General features: G+C 38.9%; 2 protein-coding genes across 2 annotated transcripts; one reads left to right on the plus strand and one right to left on the minus strand.

The window, feature by feature from the left end:
- On the plus strand, positions 1-2,697 carry LOC121762578 (GTP-binding protein BRASSINAZOLE INSENSITIVE PALE GREEN 2, chloroplastic-like). Its single transcript, XM_042158495.1, has 3 exons — positions 1-1,331; positions 1,803-1,970; positions 2,157-2,697. Exons 1-3 carry the CDS (start codon positions 42-44, stop codon positions 2,604-2,606), a joined length of 1,908 nt encoding a protein of 635 aa, XP_042014429.1. The 5' UTR covers positions 1-41; the 3' UTR covers positions 2,607-2,697.
- Positions 2,698-2,875: 178 nt separating this feature from the next.
- Positions 2,876-4,512, minus strand: LOC121762579 (protein WVD2-like 4). Its single transcript, XM_042158496.1, has 6 exons — positions 4,296-4,512; positions 3,785-4,206; positions 3,667-3,718; positions 3,513-3,584; positions 3,322-3,429; positions 2,876-3,248 (listed from the first exon to the last, which is right to left on the minus strand). The coding sequence occupies exons 2-6, from the start codon at positions 4,192-4,194 to the stop codon at positions 3,057-3,059; spliced, it is 834 nt and encodes a 277-aa protein (XP_042014430.1). The 5' UTR covers positions 4,195-4,206; positions 4,296-4,512; the 3' UTR covers positions 2,876-3,056.
- Between the last annotated feature and the right edge of the window lie 12,296 nt (positions 4,513-16,808).

The raw sequence follows: 16,808 nt of genomic DNA on the forward strand, positions 1-16,808 counted from the left end.
CTCAAACCCCTCCAATCCATAGCTGAAACACAAGCTAAACGATGATATTGAGGAATCTCTCTCCGTCAAAGCTCAGACAGCTTCTCTCTCCATTTTCTGTCACTGCTTATACACACACCAGACCTGTATCTAACTCCTCATTCAATTCATTAATCATCGACCCTTCGCCCTCTTTCCCGCTTCCCCAAAACCCTGCTAAAACCCCACCTTTTCTATTTTTTTCGAACCCATTTTCTTCACAATCCGGAAAGAACAAATCTTTCTCTAATTCACTACTAACCCGCGATGGAAATTACGAGGAAGCCACTGAACAAGCCTTCGCCATTTGCCCTGGCTGCGGTATCCAAATGCAGGATTTTGATCCCAAGCAACCTGGGCACTCCGTCAAGCCCTCTGCGAAGGGCCAAAACTATAAGAAATTTAAAAAAATGACTCCGATTTTGGACGAATCGGAAATATCGGACTCCCTTAAACGAGGAATCGCAAATGAGATACTGGAAGTTGATAGAATTGATAGTTTTGAAACAGCAGACAACGTGTTCGATGAAACGCCTGACAGAAGTGAGAAGGAAAGAGCTAGCCAGAAGCCTGTTGTTTGCTCTAGGTGCCACAGCTTGAGGCATTATCAGAAGGTGAAGGATCCTGGTGTGGAGAATTTGTTGCCAGAATTTGATTTTGATCACACCGTTGGTAGGAGGTTAATGTCGATTAGCGGGGCGAGAACTGTAGTTTTACTGGTGGTGGATGCTGCTGATTTTGATGGCTCGTTTCCAAGAAAAGTAGCAAATTTGGTGTCTAACACAATTGATGAGAATGCAAGATCTTGGAAGGAAGGGAAATCCGGCAATATACCGAGGATTGTATTAGTAGTGACCAAGATTGATCTTTTACCTAGCAGCATTTCCCCAACTAGGCTCGAGCATTGGGTTCGTACACAAGCAAGGGAAGGTGGGGCGGGAAGGCTCACGAGTGTGCATTTGGTGAGTGCTGTGAGGGATTGGGGGTTGAAGACTTTGGTTGATGATGTGGTTACCTTTGCTGGCCCAAGAGGGCACGTGTGGGCTGTGGGTGCTCAGAATGCTGGGAAGAGCACGTTGATTAACGCGATAGGGAAGTGTGTGGGGACGAAGGCGACTCATGTCACGGAGGCATCAGTGCCTGGGACTACCTTAGGGATTGTGAGGATTGAGGGAGTTCTTCCTGGGAAGGCCAGGTTGTTTGATACGCCTGGGCTTCTGCACCCTCATCAGATTTCGACCAGGTTGAATGCAGAGGAGCAGAAGCTTTGTCGTATAGACAAGGAGTTGAAGCCGAGGACATATAGGATCAAGGTTAGAAATGTTCCTTTGGGAGGGTGTTGAAGTTTATATTTCAATGTTGATTGCTCTGATTTATTCTGAATCTATATCTGTGTGTTTGTTCAATCTTTTTGAAAAATCTACTTTTTCTGAATTCTGGCTTTGTTTTGCTCTTTTGCCCTAATGTTTTGCTTGATTGTTGAATACTAGTAAATTGGAGATTGGAAAAAAAAGCCGTAACATTGCCATTTTGTATAAACTAGTGGTCAATGTTTAAGAATTATAATGATCCATGTGTATGTTAATAACTGGACTTTTTAGTATAAAAGATTAGAAAATGTTTCCAAAATTATTGTTTTTAAAAACATTCACTGTGACATGTTTATTCTTGAACTTCTCTTGGCTGATTTTGAAGAGGAAATAGTGCTCTTGTGTTGGAGTGTGGTCTTCTCATTATGATTTATTATTGATACTTATCCTGAAATGTTTCCTGAATTGTTTCAGGCAGGATATTCAATTCATATCGGTGGGCTGTTCAGGTTGGATGTCGAAGAAGCCTCAGCAGATTCAATCTATGTTACGGTATGGGCTTCATCTTTGATTCCTTTGCATATGGGGAGGACGGAGAATGTAAGCTCGATGTTGGAAGAACACTTTGGCCGTCAGTTGCAGGTATACTTACACGCTATAGCTTGTGATATAATCTTATGGGAACTGTAAAAGGTCTTCTTTTTTTGTGAATTACTGAATGCTTATGAATATCTATCAAGCAGTCCGTGTCTCCAGCATTTATCCAAATGCAATAATTGTTGTTAACTTTGTATCTATAAAATGTTGTTGTAACTTGTCCTTTTTCAGCCTCCGATTGGGGAGGGGAGAGTGGAGAAGCTCGGAAAATGGGTGAAAAAGGAAATCCAAGTCTGTGGGGAGAGCTGGGATTCGAGTTCCGTTGACATTGCTGCTGCTGGCCTTGGTTGGTTTGCTGTTGGGCTCAAGGGAGAAGCGGCATTGGCCGTGTGGACATACGATGGGGTTGAAGTGACAGCGAGAAATGCTTTGCTTCCTCAAAGGGCAAAGAATTTTGAAGTTGCAGGATTCACAGTGTCGGAGATTGTGTCCGAAGCTGATCGAGCTAGGAGTAAGCAAAGCCCGAAGAAGAAGAAGAAGAGCAGCAGCCTGAAAAACGCAGCTTCAACGGCTTCCTCTGTGTCGGATGATGGTGAAGATTCAAGTTCATATTCGTCGTCGTCTTCTGGTGAAGATCTGAATTCAGATGATTCAGCTGCAGTTTCCAAGTCTAGATGTTGAATGGGATATAAACTATACAAGGAAAAAGTTCTCATAAACAGAGGGAGGCTAGAGATTATTCAGTAAACTATATTTTCAAGCTTTTTCATAATATAGTTTGAGAAAAAACTAGAATGGTTATAAATATAAACGTTTAATACAAATAAAGACATACTCCTACATTACAAAACATGCAAAGATGAGCTCATAAGTATATGATCACCATATCAGATTGATAATCAACAGAGGACTGAGTGTGGTGTAGAATGAGCAAGTTGTAGATATAAAAATTGTGATAATAAAGTGTATCCAACTGATATTTGTAACTCAAACTTTGAACATCCAACAAAGTGCCAGTATTCACAACAAAATGTACTTCCACCATAAACAAAAAAAAAGGAAGAAACAATAACATATGGAGTGGTATAATGGAAGTAAGTATACATGAGATGAGAGTGAATGTTGATATGTTCAACCTTCAACCTGCAGTTGAGCAGGCATTATCGCCCTCGACAACAAACTCTTCGACAAAGGACTCTTTTCCACCTTATCTTTACTCGCCAAGGGCGACCTCGGTGATCTGCACGGACTACCACACTCACTCCCACTCCCACTCCCCTTCTGCCTCCCCAGCTTCGGAGACTTTGGCCGTGTAGTCGGTATCTGCACAAACATAATCAATAATTAACCACTTCTCATACCAAATTACAAAACATGTCACTAAATATATGTATACCTTCTTGAGCTCCACTTTAGGTGGAGGCTCTTTGTAGAAACTTGGCATTGGAGTAGCTCTGAATGTCAGGCTCTTCCTCAGTTGCTTTATCTCCGCCTCTTGATTTTCCTGCTCATCGTCCAATCATACATGAAACTCAGTCACTCACTACACAGATCAATATATATATATATATATATATATATCACTACCTTGGATTTTGCTTGCATATCATTCTTCTCCACTTCCATTGCTTGAACTTTCTGTTCTATCTTGGAGAAAAACTGATGATCACAATAAAAAATAAAAAAAAGTGAACATCCAATCTTTACTCAACCATAAATAATATATTGGATTAATTTCAACCTCTTTTCTTCTCTCAGCACGCTCTTCCGATCTGAAGGAGAATGTCAGATTCCTAAATACACAACAAACACAGAGTCAGAATCTAATTTGATCGAAAACAAGCAAGCCATCATCTTACTCATCAGAAACAGAGTGGCGAGACAGCTTGACTCCCGGGAAGGGCTTCTTCGGGAGAGAGTTGGTCCTTGTACGCGTAGACGAAGCCTGGGAAACTCGGGACTCCACCTTGGAGCTATTCTTCTGAGACAGCCTAACATCGGAGTCAGTGGGGTAAATCTCTATACTCCTTTTCATTATGTCTGAGTGGCGGCTCGGGAACGTCAGGCTCTGGCTCAAGCTCGCCTTTCCCAGCGCCGCAGATACTCTCGATGAAGAGCCCCATTCCTTCTTCGTTAATGGCTCCTTCTTCTCAACTCGGTTGTTTCTACTCCTCATCTCTTTCGGTTTCCTCGTCTCAGCGCTTGATCCTATGCTCTCGCGCTTCTCGATCCTGTCATCTTCAACTCCAGCGCCGTTGCCGGACTCCATTTCTGAGGGGGGCTGAATTTTACAAGCAAGTTTGGAAATTTACAAGTGTGGGATTGGAGAAGATTTATTAACCATTTAAGGGTGTGATGACAGAATATTACCTGTTTTGGGGTTTTGGTGGGACGGATTTCGAGCTGTGATTTCTTGTCTGAAGTCGAAAATTTAAGAATGTGGATCTGTATCAACCGGAAACGGTTTCACAGTATTTTTTGAGGAGAATTTGTGTGCATTGATGGAGGAGTTGAATTTTCTTAAGAAAATTGATGGGATGCAAAAGGACTAAACTGCCACCAGATTAACTAATTTTTAACTACCTTCCTTTCAAAGAATCAAACTTTACCTCTTCCAATTCTTTAAATAGCAGCAGGGCTGTACTGTACTTCTAAAAACTCTTTTTAAAATAATATCAGCCGTTGGATTCTTTAATCGCACCATTCAAAATTAGGCTTTTAATTTAATAAATTTTCGCATATAAGAATAAAGGTGTAACATGCAATTTTTGTTTACATTGAATAATTGCGTCACGACAATGTATCATCTCTATTACACATAAACTCATATACTATTTCATTATATTTGCAAAACTTCAGCTTACATGCTACGTATTCAGTTATTTATAGATCCTATTTTTCACTACTAAATTTATTTGCATTTAATTTATGCATATAAACATTATACAATTTGTACGAATTTGCATCAAGGATATAATAAGTCTGCCTCATATACACATTTAATTATAATTTTTGCATTATTATTACTACTTAATATGTGCATTATATGTTGTGCATAGTTGTATCACACAAATCTATAAACTGGCTCCTTAATAATCAGAAATAAAGTGTTCAATTTTGAACATATAATACTCTGACTAATATACCCCTCCAATGCAAATTCATAAACATAAAGATGCAACCCAGGGTTAAGAAATTTGGACAATACAGAAGAGTGATGATATTTGCTCCCCATAAGTAATATACACAAATTGCTAAATTTAATTACATAAAACAGAAATTGTGGAATAAAAGTGTGAATTTTGAAATGTCGATATTTTATGAGAAAATAATCTACTAGCCTATCTATGATTAACTTGAAGTCTGCTCTTGGCTGATTTGATCCTTATCCTATTTATTACTCTATGTGTTTCAAAATTACTTCCACTCTGACCACAGTATAGTGACTTAATCAATTTTAAATTATATTTTATATGTTATTCAAATATGTTGATGGGCACTGTTGAAATAAATTACACAAGAAAAAGAGATATTCTAAAATACATGTGGAGCACACAGAGACAATATTTTTAATCTAACTTCAGCCAGCAAATATTGGAATGATTAAACAATTTCCCAAGCATGATTAGAAAACTTGGACTTTTTCGAATGAAAATTATTCTCCACTGTGTGTGATTTTAAGTGTATATTGGACTTTTCTAATCAAAATTATTCTCCCTGATCTCAATGAGTGTATTTTTTGTTGTATTGTATATATATCTTGTGTGAGATAGTCAAATGGTATCAAAATTTTAATCATTTAAAATACTAAGTTTGTTATGTTTTTCCACATTCATTAATGTAATGACATTACTAATTGGAATCCTACTTATTGACAGATATACAAATGATGGAGACTTTACACTATTTGGGATAGAAATCAACTTAATTAAGAAACCAATTTGAAAATTGCAAGTCACAACTTTGGCTTTGGGTTGCGTAAATTCTTCCAAAAATCCAATCAAGCAACATTTTCTTATTAATTATCTCGCTGTATACAATTAATTAGTTCGATCGTGAATTGACGTTTGATACTATTTGTGTCACTACATATCTAATAGGATAAATATCTTGTTTAATCAGTATTTATTTGTTTATTCAATTTATTCGGGTTGTCTTTGTTGTCATTCAAAACATTAAACATGGTTTTTGACATGTTGCATATTGTATTCTTTCTTCAATAACTATTTCAGTCTATATATTACATATATTTTTTTGTTGCTTATTGTTAAACAAATATTTGTATTGAATTTATGAGAGAAGGTGCCAAAAACGGAGTTGACTAGGCAACGGCGATGGGGAAAGGTTATGTTGGGATTGGAACAACAGAATGTGTGTGTTGTAGTGACGTCTTGGTATCTTTGCACATGTCTTTGAAACGAGATATATCTTCCATATCTCCCATAATTTAGCAATTAATATCTTTATCTTCCATATCTCCCATAATTTAGTAATTAATATCTTTATAGTATATTTTGCTTAGTTGGTTAAGATTAGATTAGATTTATTTGTTGAGGATTCCACATTATAAATATGTGGGAATATGTCATAATCATCATTCATGAAATAGAATATTATTCACGCAGCTTTTCTCGTCTTCTTCAATATCAAACCCTAGTTCTTGTCATTATTGATCGTCGGGCAAAGATTCCCGCGACTTCACGCAGGAACCCTAATTCTTATCGTGTACAATCGACGGGCAAACGATTCCCGCGACCTCACGGAGGAGTTAATCCGATGTTAAGGAGATTATCCTTAACAACTGGCGTTTTCATTGATGAACTCAAAATTGCATGGCGAATCGGGCTGGATATCGATCGGAGCCGCTCGGCGGTTCGATCGCAGGAGCCACCCGCAGGCTGGAGGCATCTTCGTCGTCGACCGGAGCATTAGATCCGACAGCCTTGGCCTTCGAGCAAGTACTAGCATCACTGGCCCGCGTCGAAGTGAGGCTAGACGCGGCTGAGAGGCACCTAATCCAGATTGGCCTGGAGGGACACCGGATCCGCCGCGGCATCGACCGATCAGGAATGCAGCGACAACTGTTGCTCATCAACACCAATTATGGTTTGGTGGCCAACATTCCCGTGGCCACCATCGATCACCCCTACCGGATAATCTGGCGTGGGAGCGTTACGGCAGCGGCGGAGAAGGGAGTCGTGGTCGACTGCCGACTGCGTGGGACCGCTACGGGGTCAGCGCGGGGATGACTCACGGCAGACAGACGACGGCGTTGGACAATCCCGCACATAGATGGGACAATCGGGCCTGGAGACACGTGCCGCCGTCGGAGAATGAATGGGGCTGGCGAGAAGGGGAACCCTATTCTGATATGCAGCGTTTTGATCAGCGGCGTCAGGATCAGCCACCGCCACCGACAAGGCCCGATCCGCAGCCGCCCTATTCTGATTGGGCGAGGGAGAGGACCGCGTGGGATAATCCCGACCACAGACATGAAATTCACGCTGGGCGACAATCGACGACGTGGGGCAGCCCTTGGGCACGCCACGACGGTGGGGGTTATTCCGAACCGCACCGTTACGACCATTATCGTTCAGACAGACCACGTTACGAGAAGATGATACCCCCGTGCTTCGACGGGTCTGATGCAGTCAATTGGATATCGCGCGTGCCGGTGGTGGTTGGCGGCAATCCCCCAAATCGGGTTGTTTCAGACGATGAGAGATCGGATCCTGGTAGATACAGGAGGATTGGATTTTTTGGTGATAAAATTGGTGGGTGTGATAAGAAGGAGTTTGAGATGGCATTGCAGGATCGTATTATGGAAGAAACTAAAGATAAAAAGAATGCTGTAGAAGCTTACGTTTATGACATGCGAAACAAGCTTCATGACAAATATCACGAGTTCGTGACAGAATCAGATAGAGAGCAGCTTATTTCTAGACTCCAGGAGGTGGAAGATTGGTTGTATGAGGATGGCGAGGACGAAACAAAAGGAGTTTATATTGCTAAGCTGGATGAGCTCAAGAAGCAAGTTGATCCCATCGAGGAGCGCTTCAAGGAGCATTCCGAGAGAGGAACTGTGATCAACCAGCTTATTTATTGCATCAACAGTTACAGGATGCAGCAAGGTCGAACGATTCCAAGTGTGATCACACTGACCTGGCCGAGAAACAAAAGGTTTTGAGTGATTGTGTTGAAGCTGAAGCTTGGCTTAGAGAGAAGCAGCAGCACCAGGATACACTCCCAAAGTACACGACTCCCGTTCTCTTGTCTGCTGAAGTTAGGAAGAAGGCTGAGTCTCTTGACAGGTCGTGTAGGCCGATCATGATGAAGCCAAAGCCAGCGGCAAAACCATTCACTCCCGAGCCAGTGCCGACAGAGAGGGGAATGGAAGTGGTTAGTGATGAAGAAGACGATGAGGATAAGATATGGGAGGAAGAGCAAGTTAGGAAAGGGTTGGGGAAGTGGCCGGATGATGGTGTTGGAATTCAAGGAGCAGGTTCTCCTGTGGGCGGTTTAAGTAGGTTGCCACCTAGTGGAATGCATCACCCTACCCAAAATGTGGATGGTAGAAGTTGCTATAACAATGTTGGAGGGGTAAGTTTTGACATGTTTGGCCAAGATGTGAATCTGCGGAAATGGATGGATATTACTAGAAGATCAGAAGCTCGGCGAGTCAAAGCTGATTCAAAGAGGAAATTGGCCATGGAACGTGCTAGTTCTCGTTGTTGCGTAGCGATTTCCACCTTGAGGACAAGGTGGATTTCAACCGTGGGGGAGTTGATACGAGACATATCTTCCATATCTCCCATAATTTAGTAATTAATATCTTTATCTTCCATATCTCCCATAATTTAGTAATTAATATCTTTATCTTCCATATCTCCCATAATTTAGTAATTAATATCTTTATAGTATATTTTGCTTAGTTGGTTAAGATTAGATTAGATTTATTTGTTGAGGATTCCACATTATAAATATGTGGGAATATGTCATAATCATCATTCATGAAATAGAATTTTATTCACGCAGCTTTTCTCGTCTTCTTCAATATCAAACCCTAGTTCTTGTCGTTGTTGATCGTCGGGCAAAGATTCCCGCGACTTCACGGAGGAACCCTAATTCTTATCGTGTGCGATCGACGGGCAAACGATTCCCGCGACCTCACGGAGGAGTTAATCCGACGTTAAGGAGATTATCCTTAACATGCCCATATCCAAAACACACAATTTGTTGCCCTCCATCATTGTTTTTGTGTCTTGCACTTTTAATAATAATCATAATTATAACTTTTTTTTGTAGTATGTAATATATGGTCGGATGATTAGTGAGTTACGTTAAGATTACAATGCTAATACTATTGAATATGAGCTTCTTAAACAAATTCATAACCCGTTTCATCTTCTAGTGTAATGATCCGATATACGTAACCGTGCTCTTAAACAGATTGATTGTCATTTTCTATAATATGAATATCTTAATAATTCATTCTATGTTCCACTTACAAAGCTAACAATCATACAATCTTGAGCCTCAATGGAACGTGACCGTGAATTCTATGCTGCATTATTTTGCTCACAAACTATGTTATTAAATAAAAAGTTATTTTATAATTCAATAATATATCATTATGCACAAATAGTATTATGTACTCCCTCCCCTCCGTCCCTTAAATTTTGTCACACTTTAACTGGGCACGGATTTTAAGAAATGTAATGAAAAGTGAGTTGAAAAAGCTAGTGCAGAGTGAATCCTACTTTTAAATATTAGTAGTTTTATAATAAAATGTGAGCTAGAATGAGTTAGTGGAATATGGGTCCACTCCAAAAATAGTAAAAGGTAAAATGTAACAAATTTTATGTGACGGATGTAAATAAAAAATTGTGACAAAATTTAAGGTACGGAAGGAGTAAAATTTATAACAATTGACCGTCATGGGCTTAAGAACACAATTATGGGCTAAAGGTAAGTGAAAAATAATATGGAGTACTACTAATTTTCCCAACCACACCTTTTTAAGTTTTAGAACATAAAAGTAGTCTCCTCTTAAGATTTTAGCTTATTTATGTTGAAATTTTAAACATATGCTTCCTTCTTTCGTCCTTATTTGTCACTAGTGAATCTGAATCAATTTTAAGATATGTAAATAAAAAATGTAGTGGAATGTGCAACTTTTATTTTTATATCCTTATATATTAGTTGGAATAATAAAATATAAATAAAATGAATTAGTGTAAAATAACATTTAATATTAAAAAAATAATAATAAATAAATGTTATAAATATTGATAGACCTATCAAAAAGAAAATCCACGATAAGTATTGACGGACTGAGAGAGTAATTCATAAAACTCATACTACTCCTTATAGTAGACGACACTACCTAAAGGTAGGGTAGTAACTGATCCAACTCTACTCTCTACATGTAATAAAATATGGCTTCGAACAAAAATTCATAGTTTTATGACTCATAAATCAATTTGAATTGTGAATACTATTACTCCCTCTCCCTCCGTCCCTGAAAATTTGTCACTTATTTTCATTTTCGTCCGCCACTCAAAATTTGTCACCTTCCACTTTTACCATTTTTGATAGTGGACCTCATATTTCATTAACTCATTCTCAATCACATTTTATTATAAAACTAATATATAAAAATAGGATCCATGTGCCATTAATTTTTTCAACCCACTTTCTATTATATTTCTTAAAACCTCTGTCGGATCAAATGTTGACAAATTAGGGAAAACGGAGAGAGTAATTAAATACCTACAATCGCAAATATACATATACAAACGTGGTTGACGTGGCGTTTAGGAGCAGCTTGATTGGTCGGTTTCTAGATGGTGTTATTGACCATCCTCGTTAAATGCAAAGAAACAGCGGACACGGATTGGTGATATTTGAGCTAACAATTTGATAGTCACATCAATTTCAACATTTAGGATGGATGGCTCCACAATCCACATCAACAAACAGGTTGTGTGGTTGTGATCGTGATGTGATACATTTTACTCCTATTAAATACTCCCTCCGTGTGCATCCACAATGGGGCGCCCTATAGTCCACCCTATAAGGCGTCCTATGCTCTGCAATATCAACATTTCATCCTTCTATCCTTCTACATGCAGTGAGATGTTCTATAGTCCGTCCTATAGTCCGCCCTAAGCATTTTATTTATTTGAATATTTAAAACACTACAAAAATTGGAAAAAAAAACTTAATTTCATTTTCAAACATTACACTACGAAATAAAAAACTACAAATTCTCAACGGCGGTTACGGTCTCAAACTTCTTCAATCATGTCGTTCATGAGCTGAGCATGGTCTTGTTGGTTGCACATTGAGTCGTGTCTAGATAGAACCTCATTGAAACCATCGGTAATCCTCGAACGTGGGGTGGGGCCGTTGTGCTGGAGCTAGATCCACCTTCATCATCGCCCCAATCGGTGACTCTTCCACCTTCGTGTTCGACTATCATGTTATGCAAGATGATGCACGCATACATGATATTGGAGATGACGTCATTGTACCAGAATCGTGTCGGACCCTTCACTATTGCCCATCGTGCTTGGAGCACACCAAATGCCCGCTTCACATCCTTCCGCGCAGCCTCCTGCTTTTGCGCGATTAAAACTCTCTTCTCACCCATTGGACAGCTGATCGTCTTCAAAAAAACAGGCCACATCGGGTATATGCCATCGGCTAAGTAGTACCCCATATGATATGGGCGCCCGTTAGCAGTGAAGTCGATGGCTGGGTCGTTGCCATTGCATTGCTCGGTGAAGAGGTTGGATGAGTTGAGGACGTTGATGTCGTTGTTCGACCCCGCTACACCGAAGTAAGCATGCCAGATCCAGAGCCGATGGTCAGCGGCGGCTTCGAGGATCATCGTCGGGCGACTGCCCTTGTATCCACTGGTAAATTGGCCTCTCCACGCCGTCGGGCAATTATTCCACTCCCAGTGCATACAATCAATGCTCCCTAGCATTCTAGGAAAGCCGTGTGCTGTCTCGTGCATCTTCATCATGGCCTGGCAATCCTCAGCAGTCGGCTTTCGCAAATAGGTGTTGCTATAAGCCTCCACAACTCCCCTACAAAAATTCTTCAGGCACTTGCGGCTAGTTGTCTCCCCGACGAGTAGGTACTCGTCGAACATGTCCGTCGTGGTGCCGTAGGCCAACTGCCGGAGCGCAACCGTGCACTTCTGCAACGGCATAAGTCCGGGTCTGCCGATGCCATCTTCCCGATACTGGAAGTATTCATCACGTGCCTCCAACATTTGGACAATGCTGAGAAAAAGATCTCGTCGCATTCTAAAACGGCGGTGAAAAACCGTCGGGCCCCGCCGTGGTTGCTCGTCAAAATAGTCTGCGAACAGACGTTGATGAGCTACGTCGTGCTCGCGGCGGACAAACGTCCGACGTCGAATCGGACGTGGGATCTGCACCGCCTGGGCCTGCTCCGCCGCTTCGCGCTCCATTTCGGTCAAGCATTCCACCTCAGCCTCATGAACGCAATCGAATAAGGCCCGAGTAATGCCCTCCGAGGTACTCCAGTCGTCGTCGGGTCTAATTTTTTTTAGTGAGAAAGATTGGGAGTGAAATATTGGTGTGTGGGAAAAGTGAGAGATGAGAGAGAATTATTGGTGTGGGAAATGGAAGAGAAATGGGGGTTTAAATAGATAAAAATTTCAAATTTTTTTTATAAAAAATAGGAAAACGTGTTGCATCGTCCGCGGTATCGTCCGCATGACTCATAGTCGGGCGGACGATACCGCGGACGATGCGTGTTCCGACGCCATCGTCCGCATGGCTACAGTGGCGGACGATAGCCCGCCCGATGCATCGGGCGGACTATCGTCCGCCCCACTGTGGATGCTCTAAGAGTCCGATTTTGCTATTTCCGTCCGCCCCAATTTAAGAGTCCCATTTAGAATTTACCATATTTGGACATAAAATTTAACTTCATTGTTGATGAAACTTACACTCAAATGTCATTACTTTGATAAAAATAAAACAAAGTAAAATACTAAACATACAAAACGGTCTCACTTTCCACTACCTCACTTTAATTATTAAACACTCCAACAACCACTACCTCACTTCAATTATTACACACTCTAACAATTTCTTGAAACTCGTGCCCTAACTAAATTGTTGTCCTAAATTGGGACTGATGGAGTATTACACTTTGATTCAATACAAATTTTAAGAAATAGAGTAAAATAAAAGTTGGTTGAAAAAATTAGTAAAATAGGAATCATACTTTTATATACTACTAATTTTATAATAAAATATGAGTTAGAATGAATTAGTAGAGTAAATGGTCCATTTCCAAAAGTAGTAAAAAGTAAGTGTGATAAGTATTAATGGTTAGATAAAAAAGAAACTAGTGACAAGTAATAACGAACGAAAACAATATTAGGCTTGCCATTTGCATTTTTATTCTCTCTTCGTTCTACTTTCATATTTATATGAAACACTATCATCACTCACTCTTGTACGATATTATGATTATCTAATTTTCTCCATAATCTTTTATAAATCTAGAATATATTGTTTAATTTTATATTTTTTTTTATAGATGATTAGGATTTGAATGATAAATAATAAAATTCCAAAAATTCTCAATTATCACACTTAGACCATTTTTATTTTATTTTATTTCATTTATGTACGTATAATTTAGTTAAGCTTCCTAGGCGCAAAACAATATGGCTTAGGCATTCAAGTCATCACATTTATGTTATAATGTATGATTATGTCGTAATGCATTGACAAATCAAATTTTACACGTGTGCAACAATTTAGTATCGTATTTTCCTGAAAAAATCATAAGATAGTTAAATTTTTTTGAAGTTTTGTGATTTGCCATTCAAATTTACAAATTTAAAAATATAAGGAATAAAATAGAATTTGACCAAATTTCATAATTTACATACAAATAACTCTTGATTATACTTAAAATTATGATCTTTAATTATAACTTATACATACCCTACACTCAAGTACTATAGGTTAGTTGAAAATAAAACGTCAAATCAATTGAGTTGCATTTTGTCGCTAAAATTATTGCTACTATCATTCCATACATAACTAGATCACTAGATTGAGGGGTCAATTAAAATATCTTACAAAATGGACGTATGATATTTGCGATAAGGTTAGAGCCATATCAAATTCGCGATGGGATGTTTGAAGAGTTATGTGTGTGAGAGAGAGAATAGAGGGGAATGCATGTGTAACATGAGAACAAATCCACGAAATTCAATAATTATAGAGAGGGAAGTTGGTTATGATAAAATATATGTCGCTTGCGAAGACTATGGCTTAATTCGATTAGGAGAAGCACATGTAATGTTATTTAACATCCAAATAGATATTTGTCTTGTTGCTCTTCAAAGAGTATCCTAGGCAATCACAAACATTTGTTGTCTTTTCTCTTTGTATTTCTCTCACTTGAATATTTCATTGGATTTTGATCCATGCTCTATCGTAGTCAACTTTGTTTAGTGCATAGCCAACCTATCTCTTCTTATCAATCACAAAAATAGAACTCAAAATGTGGCTTCTCACATTGTAATCAGTTTTGGGCCCAAAAAAGCCCACCACTTATCCATATTCTACTAAGATGATGACTTAATTCCTAGGGTCTACTCGTTGCATAGTTTTTTTGTCATTTTTATTGTAAAATACTATGCTAATAATTGTAAAAACATTTAACACGTCAACTTTTAATTGTTTGATTTTTTTCCCATAAACTGAAATCGCTTCAAAATCGATTGTCACCTATATAAATAAAAAATGACATGGCAAAAAATTGTACTAATATTTTTTTTATAAAAATGATCCTATTTAAGATATTCAACTAATAATCTCAACATAAGATCAATAATACAGTTCAATGGGTGTATAGACCAGTAGATCAGAGTTAGCTCGGACTCATATCTCCACTTTCATTTATATAAATTACTTAACTCTTTGCTGGTCTATTCATTAATTGCTAGCTAGCTTCATACTCTATTTCGCTTAAATACTTTTTTTTTCTGAATGTGGACTAAAATTTGGATGTTGAGGGAATTTGAGTTGACATTATTTAAGCATTGTCGAGAAGGGAAGATTGCAGAGAAAGTACGTCCTAGATCTATTGGCAGAGACTGGTCTACTTGAGTGTAAATCGGCAGAAACCCCAATTATACTGAACCATGCATTGAAGATTGAAGAGGGAGGAAGTTGACTGATCGGGGAAAGTACCAACGCTTGGTTGGTAAGTTGATCTACCTTGCACATACTAGGACAGACATAGCCTATGCGGTTGGGGTGGTAAGCCAATTCATGCACCAACCCCAAGAAAGTCGCATGGAGACAACATTGATGATTGTGTGTTATTTGAAGGGCACAATCGGATATGGGATATTCCTTGAGAAAAAAGAACATTTAGAGATTGATGGATACACAGATGCTGATTGGGCAAGCAATCCAAATAATAGAAGATCTATAGCAGGATACTTTACTTTTCTTGGAAGAAACCTAGTGACGTGGAGAAGTAAAAAATAGAAGGTGGTAGCTTTGTCAAGTGTCGAGACTGAATTTCGTGGAGTAAAAAGTGGCATAACGGAAATCTTATGGCTATGAAGGTTACTTTCATATATGAGTTTTTAACCTACCCAAAGCAGACGACTGTACTGCGACAACAAGACAACAATCAGTATCTCCGGAAATCCAGTTCAACATGATCGAACCAAGCATGTTGAGGTCGATCGTCACTTCATCAAGGAGAAACTAGATGAGGGAGTTATTGAGCTCCCATTCGTCAAGTCCGAACAACAACTGGCAGACATCTTGACCATGGCAGTCAATACCAAATTCTTCAAGGAAGTTCTGGGCGTGTTGAACATCGGAGATGTCGTTGCTCAACTTGAGGGGAGTGTCAAGAAGGGAAGATTGCATAGAATAATTTAAGCCGGGAAAGTATCACAATTAACATATAATTGATATGTAATTGATCCAATTAGGAATAAACAGGCTTCAATATTAACTTTCTGCTGATGAAAACAGGGAAACCATATCTTGAGCATCAAGATCAATGTCCTCATCCTTACTCTCTGTATCTATAACATCACTTTCTCTTAGACACAACAACAACCACACATCAATGTATATAACTAACTGCATGTGAAGTTCTAAGCGAAGAAACATGTCAAGCATGAAACAGCAACAACTCAGAAGGGATAAAAACAAAATGCAAAACTAGTCACTTGGCTTCAAAAAAGCATCGACAGTCCATAATCGATGGTCTTCAAAGGCGGATCCTTGTACTCATTAACAAACAGGAAGTTCTTAGGCTTGTGATCTCGATTCATCACACCCAGAGAATGACAGATCCAAAGATCTATGAACTGAATCCTATTTATCTCCCATATTTTTAGTTAGAGTATTTCACATTCTAGCTCAATCAAATTGCTGAAAATTGACTTGATGCTTGTCATTACAGCATGATTCACAAATTCGAGAGAAGATACTGGACTTTTTCATATTTAAAAAAAAATTAAGTAGGGATTTCTAATGTATGTGCAGGTTAATAGAGAATTTTTTTTATAGTAATTTCCAATATGAACACTGCGTCCAACATGGAACTTGTGATTGGCTGGAAAACACCCTTTTTGTTGTTGCGATATTCTATTTTCATAGATTTCTTGAAATGCTTTCGTACGAAGTTTTGTTAAAGTATCTATAACTACTTCTGGTTTTTTATAATGTTCCCCTCTTGAGAGCCAGCTATTCTTCGCAATCTATGCATTGATGTTGGACTTGTTTCCCATCTGTTTGATCAATTCTTTTGATGCATGTTAACGAAATGATCAAGTGATGATTTGTT

The sequence above is a fragment of the Salvia splendens genome, chromosome 13, assembly GCF_004379255.2.
Source record: "Salvia splendens isolate huo1 chromosome 13, SspV2, whole genome shotgun sequence".
NCBI classification, from domain to species: domain Eukaryota; kingdom Viridiplantae; phylum Streptophyta; class Magnoliopsida; order Lamiales; family Lamiaceae; genus Salvia; species Salvia splendens.

What these genes read in the sequence shown, in the direction of transcription:
- LOC121762578 (XM_042158495.1), top strand. Translation starts at nt 42, where the DNA reads ATGATATTGAGGAATCTCTCTCCGTCAAAGCTCAGACAGCTTCTCTCT. An exon ending in CGAGGACATATAGGATCAAG is followed by an intron (nt 1,332 to 1,802) that starts GTTAGAAATGTT and finishes GAATTGTTTCAG; the next exon opens with GCAGGATATTCAATTCATAT. An exon ending in ACTTTGGCCGTCAGTTGCAG is followed by an intron (nt 1,971 to 2,156) that starts GTATACTTACAC and finishes GTCCTTTTTCAG; the next exon opens with CCTCCGATTGGGGAGGGGAG.
- LOC121762579 (XM_042158496.1), bottom strand. Translation starts at nt 4,194, where the DNA reads ATGGAGTCCGGCAACGGCGCTGGAGTTGAAGATGACAGGATCGAGAAG. An exon ending in GTGCTGAGAGAAGAAAAGAG is followed by an intron (nt 3,585 to 3,666) that starts GTTGAAATTAAT and finishes TGTGATCATCAG; the next exon opens with TTTTTCTCCAAGATAGAACA. An exon ending in CTAAAGTGGAGCTCAAGAAG is followed by an intron (nt 3,249 to 3,321) that starts GTATACATATAT and finishes ATGTTTGTGCAG; the next exon opens with ATACCGACTACACGGCCAAA.